Raw genomic sequence first — 8,778 nt, 5'->3', positions numbered from 1 at the left:
AACAAAATGTGACCCGATTTCAATGAAAATGATTTTCTTATGTAAAAGTAAATATGACGTTTTGTGAAATATATGTACGTGATGGAGAAAATTGATATCATTTTCGGATTCAGCATGCAGGAATTACTGTAGAACATGTACAAATTTCAAGACAATAAAACCATCGCGGGCCTGTGTTATCTGGTGTGACTTTTGGAAATAGTGATGAACTAGGATTTCGAATATTGCCTGTAATTTTTTTTTTTTACACTTATGCTCTAGATCTAGTCAAATCCTAATTTCTGTTTCTGAACTTTAAATTTAAATTTAGCTAATAACTCAATATTTTATTATTTTAGTTCACAGACCCAGCCAATAATCGTTATGAAGTTCCAGTTCAAAAAAAGTTTGACTTGTTAAATAAAATGCCAGAACTTGACTTAAACGCTTTAAAGTATGAAGTCGTTCTGGACACGGAGGAACCAGGATCTTTGTTTAGTTTCAAAATCAAGAGGAAAGAAAATGCTATAAATGTGTAAGTTCTTAGGAAAAACTAGTTCGTTTCCAGTTAATATAGTTCTTACAAACTATTTCCTTACGCGGAAGAACTGTAGTAGTAGTTTGAGCTGTTATAAAAGTGCCTTAGTGCTACTTAGTTAACCTTTCAGCACAGTTAGTAGAAAACTCACTTATAGTGCAAGAGGTTACAGGTTCGATCTTTAGACCAGGATATATATATATATAAAGGTATTACCACAAGAACAATTCGGATTCACCAGTTTGGTGCTTGTAAGTGTCATTTAGAGTCGTACACAGGTATTAATCGATTAAAAAAACTAAATTGTTTATTCTATTTCAATATTGTGGTTGAGCTTCTAAAAGCTAACGACCATTTCGGTCAGAGAGCCAAAATCAACAACCTTTGAATTGAGAATTACGGAAGATTCGATTTAGAAAGTGTTAACAGCTGTAACATTTTAACCATGGGGAATAATAATGTTCAACAGTATTAAAAAATAATAATTTTTTAGTCTAAATATATAAACAGAGGGAGCTAAGCATCCTTAAAACAGGTCTGACTCCATCCTCCTGTAGATCAGATATGGGGACTAGAATAACAGCAATTATAATTGTGTTTAGGCTGAAACTAATAGATAGATCTCAGGTTGAAATAAAAGTTAACGTGAGTGAAAGACTACATAAATTTAGAAAAATGATAATAATTTTGTAGTTTTATCCAAGAAAACTGGTTTCTAGATCAGGATATACATATAATACAATCCCTTATTGTAAGGTTTGGTAGGAAAATAAGACTGCAATTAAGAATAAGAATTAGGAAGATGAAGAAAGAGTGATGCTTACTCTAACTTTAAAATTTGTTTGAAATACGTTTTATCTAAAACATTTAGACTTATTAAAACAAACTAAACTAGTGATACCTATTTATGAGATCGAATATAATCTCTACTATTAATTCAAAGCTCATTGAACTTCACATTGATGAAGCTTCAATGCGTACGCACTGTTATAGCAGCTTACAAGAAAGAAACTTGAAGTTATTTTTTTTCTTTCAACTTCTGTCGTGTTCATGTGTATTGTGCCTGGTTTACAATCGAGAAACGCAATACTCATAGATTAGAATTATAGATCACAACTACAAGAGGTTTGATAAGGATAGAATTCTCTGAAACCTGCCTATCTCCGTGATAAGTGACGAATCTAAGAATAAACTGAGCCTTGAATTTCTTTGTCGTGTTATTTCGCTCTTTAACTTCAGTATTATATTCAATAAATAAGTATATGTGTATTTGTTTCTCCATTTTTTCTTCGATGGCTCACGTGACGACTTATAACGGTAATAAGGGCTCGATCCCTAGGGTAACCAAATCACAGATAGAATACAGCCGTTGAACAGCTCTACGCTTAAGAATTATCAACGAAGAAATAATTCTCCAATAATTAAATAAGTAAAACAATTATAGAAAGAAGAGAGACAAAAAACATAGGAGGTTAAAGAGATAAACTTTATTTTATAACACTACATTTAGGCATTCCGTGGGAAGGAAAAAACAGTAGAGACGTTTGGGCACGTTGAACACCTGTCGTAATAAATCTTGTATTCTGCACACAGATGGGACACCAGTATTGGCGGATTAGCTTTCGAAGACCAGTTTCTACAGATTGCCTCTTACCTTCCAGCTGAGAACGTGTATGGTTTGGGAGAGAATAACCACGCAACCTTCAAACACGATCTCAACTACCGAACCTGGCCTCTCTTTACTCGAGATGAGTTCCCTAACGACTGGCCGGTAAGTCCTGATTGTGAAATACTGTATACAGCCGTTTTTACACATGACGTCACTCACGATGCTGGAGTGATTCATATGCTCTCTTTGCTTGCAGTTTCTGGTCACAAAGCATTCATTTTACAGATATATTTACACCTATTACTTCTTTTGGGGCATTATTATTGTAAATAATATTTAACAACATCTTTCATGGTGTTAGAAAAATACGTAGCTTCAAGAATTCTTGATAGAAATGAATAAAAAACCTATAACCCGAGCGTTTTCGAAAGGTAGACCTTTGATGTTCAATAAACTGTCCATTTAAATATAACTGACCTTTAGTAAACATTTTTAGAAAAATGTTTTTACTTCTGGTAAATATTTCATATAACATGGTTGGGTTTTGCTAATTCATTCATATATCCCAAACTGATTCTACAAAGCCTCTCATATAAATAGAGCTTCCACGCAATGAAAGCTGATTGTTATTAAGCATTTAATGTAAATAAAGGTGGTTATCAGTAAGCCTTCCACAGAATCCAGTCTAGTTGTTTTAAAAATGTTATAAAATTCCGGATCTGTTCTAAATAAACGTTTTTCTTACACATCAGGTCGGTTGTTAAAGAAATCCTCCACATGAACATGTGTTTAATTCTTACTTACCATTGGAAGTTTTCCAGATTGTTTAATCTTTCATAAAGTCAATCCAAAACTGGCTTTTTAAAAATTTTCTTTACAAATTTGAGGGATTTCAAGTAAATCCTTCATATTAATATAAATTCATTCTAAGCCGGTGCTGTAAACCTTCTCCCCAATCCCAAATGGTCATGTGTAAACCTTCTATCCAATTCTAGTTGTCCTGTGTAAACCTTCTATCCAATCTTAGTTGGCTTGTGTAAACATTCTACCCAGTCCTACATGGTTCTGTGTAAACCTTCTACTCAATCCTAGTTAGTCCTGTGTAAACCTTCTATCCAGTATCCACAGTATCCAAACATTACTTAGTAAACCTTCCACACGAAGCTCACAGTATCCAAACATTACTTAGTAAACCTTCAACATAAAGATCACAGTATCCAAACATTACTTAGTAAACCTTCTACATAAATATCACAGTATCCAAACATTACTTAGTAAACCTTCAACATAAAGATCACAGTATCCAAACATTACTTAGTAAACCTTCTACATAAATATCACAGTATCCAAACATTACTTAGTAAACCTTCAACATAAAGATCACAGTATCCAAACATTACTTAGTAAACCTTCAACATAAAGCTCACAGTATCCAAACATTACTTAGTAAACTTTCCACATAAAGATCACAATATCCAGACATTACTTAGTAAACTTTCCACATAAAGATCACAGTATCCAGACATTACTTAGTGAGCCTTCCACGTAAAGCGTACAATATCTAGGCACTATTTTATAAACCCTCCATATAAACTTGATGGTACTTATATCAGCATCCAGGCATTATTTTATAAACATTCCACATAAAGATCACAATATCCAGACATTACTTAGTAAACTTTCCACATAAAGATCACAGTATCCAGATATTACTTAGTGAGCCTTCCACGTAAAGCGTACAATATCTAGGCACTAATTTATAAACCATCCATATAAACTTGATGGTACTTATAACAGCATCCAGACATTATTTTATAAACCCTCCATATAAACTTGATGGTACTTATAACAGCATCCAGACATTATTTTATAAACCCTCTATATAAACTTGATGGTACTTATAACAGCATCCAGGCGTTTCTTAGTAATCCCTCCACATACAGCTCATATTACTTAGGCATTACTTAGTAAACCCTCCACACAAAGATTGATGGTACTTATCACAGTACCCATGTGTTGCTTAGTATTATCACAGTACCATGACATTAATTAGTAAATGTTGCACAACCCTTGCTCTGGTTGGTTTTTAGATAGTAATTTTTTTTACCAAGAGATAGCTAATCCTTACAAAATGCCTCTTAAAAATATAACTAATTATAAACCAATAGCTTGAAGAGTTATCAAAACTTAGAGCTTAGTTTCTAAAGCAAACTTCTACAGAAATATACAAATTCCTCCAAAGGCTGTCAATAAGTTGCATTCATAAAAATAAACTACGGAAAGTGGAGTAGGTTATATTAAAATTATTTTGAATGTGTAAAGCAGCAAGTCAGGTGATAACCCCAGCCGATATTAAGTCGTAGTGAAGTAGAAGATAACAGAACTATATTTTAATACTATTTGGTGTTTTATAGGTAGTATGATGTCACCGAAAATTGATCGTTTTAGGAAAGGTATGCAACAGCCCTTTCCGAAACAAAATATTCATACACATTCAGACGGGAATATCATTTGCACTTCATGGCATTGGCAAACAAAGGAATATAGATCAACTTGGGAGCCAAGACCACAAATAAAGAGACCTGCAACAAGTCGTACCCAAGCCGTGGTAAGCAAAGTTCGGCGTTGTGTAAAAGATGAGAATCTACGAACGTAAGGGCTAATGGCAACAGATCTCCCACCCCGTGCTCCAGGTAACAAACAGTACGTAACATAATCATAAAAGATCATTGTCTATAAAAGCGAAACAAGTTACATGTTGAATCTATGACATATCAGTTCAACCATTGCATACCTCAAGGAATTGAAGGTTGAAACGGATATTTCTGTTGTTTCATAAGAAGACATACCAATTAAGTCGCCAGATGCAGCGCCTATTGATTTCTGTGTGATCAGACTGTTGAAAAGGATGCTAGGAAACCGTCGTCGTCATACAAGAGATGTGTTAATGGAGAACATGCAAAAAGCACTGTTGTGCTTTAGACATTACATCATTACGACGGAGCATTTTCTAATGGAAACTACGATGCAGGGCTGTTGGCAAGATGTATGACCGTCAGATAAAGTATGACCGGAAGTAGTGACATGGGCTGTAACGACGTTGTGAGGCTCCAATTCATAGTTGAAAAAGAACATAACTTTTGCAACTAGTGGTTGCTATTACTAAGTTAGAAGTGTATCTATCCCCCAAAACTAATAGCTTCGATAAAATCTTTCTAATAAGAAAACCTGATCACCAGGGCAAAATATTTATTTCATTTTCTTAGATATTTTATTCTTGCAGGGTAGAAAAAATCTTTATGGCGTTTATCCATTTTATACTTGCTTAGAAAAGGATGGGAAAGCTCATGGAGTACTGTTTCTAAACAGCAATGCAATGGGTGAGCATTGATATATTCGAATTTAGAGTAATAATTCAAACATTTTAACATTTAAAGTACTGATTATTATAAAACACACTGCTCTACCTTATACTTCAATGTGCTATACTATGTATTTTATTACATTATACTATGCATGTAATATAGTGTGAAATACTATACAGTAAAATATAATTGGAAAACATCATGTAGTGTTATCGCTTTCATGAGGCTTATAAAGTAAAATTATCAATAAAATAAGATACTTCTAAACTTGTAACATAGTGAAATCGATGTGAACCTTTTTTTTTAAGTTATTCCAAAACATAAATTGTTTAAAGTTTGCTGGTTAAGACTCAAACGTCATATGGTATGTAGTGTGGTAGGGGGTATTTTCAGAAAATGATGGGAAATATGGGAGAGAAAAGGATGATCGAGTGACGAGGGGGGAGGATATGTATTTACATAAGGAGAAGACAAAGAAGATAGGTGAAGGAAATATATCTGACATGATAGAAGAAAAAGTCGTTGAGAGCAGAAAAGAAAACGGAAAAAAATTAAGGAAGGAAAAATTCAATAGCTTGAGTCGTGAAAAGAATGGACGTAAGAACAGAGAAACAATGAAAGATGGGTAAGGATATGAAAAGGAAAATAAAAGATGAGTTATAAGCAGTGGTATAGTGCTAAATATAGAAGTGAGGGAACGCGTTTTGATAGTGTTACTATGATTAGTATTTATTACGTCACCAATACATAAAAACACATATTTCAGAATTAGTAGCAGTAAATTGTAATTGTAATTGAAATCTAGATTTGAAAATGTTACAATAAAATATTAACCTTGAACTTTTGAATTCCTGCATAACGTATTAACATAACTTCCAAACTTGGTCTGTAGTGAGTTTTTTGGACTTGGCTACTCTTGTTCATATATCAGTTGGTGAACGATGACACCTTAGCCATTTGTATATATATATAGTCGTCTGGTTTCCAGTTTTGAATCATAAGGCCGTGAAGCTAATGAGCATGGGATTTGTCACCGCCAAGAACTCGTTTCCATAGTGATAAGGTTCATACTTCTAAATCCTCGTTCGCTTTCGGAAGAACTGCATGGGATGACATTTGAACACTCGATTAAAGTATTCAAATTTGATGGAATATGACACCCACGGTTGTCTAGAAAGTCTCTGTATGCTGTGGCTGTTTTTGAAAATGGCAATATGAAACGTTTACAAAGGGACTCTATTTCCCTTTCTCCAAAGCCTGCATTTATCTATGCTGGCCACTCATTGACTTTTAAGATACGGAGCTCAGAAATTATGTTTGGAATGAAGTTCCTGGCTCTGACCCAGTTGGTTGATGAGAAGAAGTTGGTGTGAATAATTGTTGTCTCATATTGTTTATAATACTGATTAAAAATTGACCATGATTGATTGAAACAATCCTGTTGTCTCTGTCAGTGTTATTAATGAAAATTCATTTCCTTAATGGCTTTCTTTGCTTCTAAGGCCTTTTTATCTTTATGTTCCTTCATTGCTTCTAAAAACCGTATGCTGCAACGAATTAATTTGACTGCATAAACTATAGTGATATCCCTTTTCTGTAAGGCTTCTAAAGTGCTCAAGAAGGCTAAGTTAGAATTATTGGCTAAACCAAAACGGGCCGTATTTATATTACAGGAAACTAAGCATTTATCGGTTACTGTGTAAGTATGGTTAAACAGGAAACAGGATGTTCATAAGCTCTTATACATTTTTACACCTACACCGCTAAATCCCGGGACGTAACTAACATTCATATTCTTAACAAGTTTATTGAATTGGACCAGACTTTGTATACAGCCATACCGTAAATAATTTTCTCACTTTTATATAGTACTTTATACAATGCTTGTTACAATTACTGTACTACAAACAAGCCGATAAGCCGTACCCAACTATGTTTTCGAAGCCGGAAAAAGTCTAATGCCTACAGTGGCGACTCAATGCTTTGTTTTCGAAATGTTTCTGTTTCTGCCTCTAACAGTAAAATAAACATAGGAAATAAGTGGGAAAAGATTGGAAGTAGAAATTCTCAGGAGATTTACTTTGGAATTTCGTGGTCCATACTCAAAAGTCCCGACAGTATTATTTATTTTGTTTCGTCAAGTTTCCAAGTCAGTTCCTAACAATATAATAACCACAGAAAATAAGTGTGCAAAGGTGAGAAGTAGAAACTCTGACCATGAATTGTTTGGAACTTTGTGATCAATACTAACAGATCTACATATTTTATTTTGCATTTTGCAATCTTTTCTTTCATTATACTTTGGTAACTTACCTACAGCCTGGATGAAAGGGTTAATGATTCATTCTTCTAGAGGTGGGTAGATGGTTGATGGGAATAATAAGTAAAATGTAAGTTGATGAAAATTCTTAAAAGCAGAGATGGAAAGGTAGGTAAGCTTGGGGGAAGGGAAGAGGGATAAGCTAGAGAAAGGGAAGATAGATAAGAAAAGTTAAGGAAAATTAGATAAAGACAAAGAACATAACATATATAGCTTGATGGATGAGCCAAGAATTAATTTATTGATTTGCTTTTGTAAACTATTCTTTCACCTGGTTTTCAGAATATACACTGCTTCCTGCTCCTGCCATCTCCTTCAAAACAACAGGTGGCGTGTTGGATTTTTTTGTTTTTATCGGCAAGGGACCGGAACATGTTGTTCAACTGTACACAGAGGTAGATCTCTTATAGTGTTTGTTTGTTTGTAATTAAGCATAAAGCTACACAATCTGTGCTCTGTCCACCAAGGGTATCAAAACCCGTATTCTAGCGTTGTAAGTCTGCAGACATACCGCTGTACCACTGGGGGGGGGGGGGGCTCTTATAGTGTGATCTTTTTGGTGAGGTATATGAATAATCGTCTCCTGACATTTTATTAACCTCTTTTACCGAATGGAGCACAGCAGAATTTTACTTACAATAGCCAAATACATTTACCAACGTGCGAATGAACTATTGGTAAGATTAATTTGCTGACATGGAAAATTAATGAAAAGCAATTAATTGGAATATATAGCTTGTAACTCCTTATGGTATCGTATATATAAAATTCATCATTTTCTCAAACACAGAAGAAACATTATTCAGTATTTTCAACCTGAACGACTCCAAATGCAAAATACGAGTTAAATGTCTAAGTCAGAGACCCCTATGGCTTAGGTATAGCCATCCTTAATTTAGAGCTACTGACCAGAGGGAGTGCAATCACTCAGCAACACCCGCCGCGGATACTCGTTATCGAATAGTTA

General features: G+C 34.3%; 1 protein-coding gene across 1 annotated transcript in view; it reads left to right on the top strand.

Moving 5' to 3' along the window:
- The window catches only part of LOC106467337 (maltase-glucoamylase, intestinal-like), a 37,887-nt gene that overhangs the window by 5,745 nt on the left and 23,364 nt on the right, over positions 1 to 8,778 (top strand). Inside the window, 4 exon segments of the mRNA XM_022395495.1 lie at positions 339 to 514; positions 2,111 to 2,288; positions 5,410 to 5,506; positions 8,094 to 8,206. Coding sequence (XP_022251203.1) covers positions 339 to 514; positions 2,111 to 2,288; positions 5,410 to 5,506; positions 8,094 to 8,206 — 564 coding nt within the window.

The sequence above is a fragment of the Limulus polyphemus genome, unplaced genomic scaffold (assembly GCF_000517525.1).
Source record: "Limulus polyphemus unplaced genomic scaffold, Limulus_polyphemus-2.1.2 Scaffold2574, whole genome shotgun sequence".
NCBI classification, from domain to species: Eukaryota; Metazoa; Arthropoda; class Merostomata; order Xiphosura; family Limulidae; genus Limulus; species Limulus polyphemus.
This window is presented reverse-complemented; position numbering and strand designations above follow the sequence as displayed.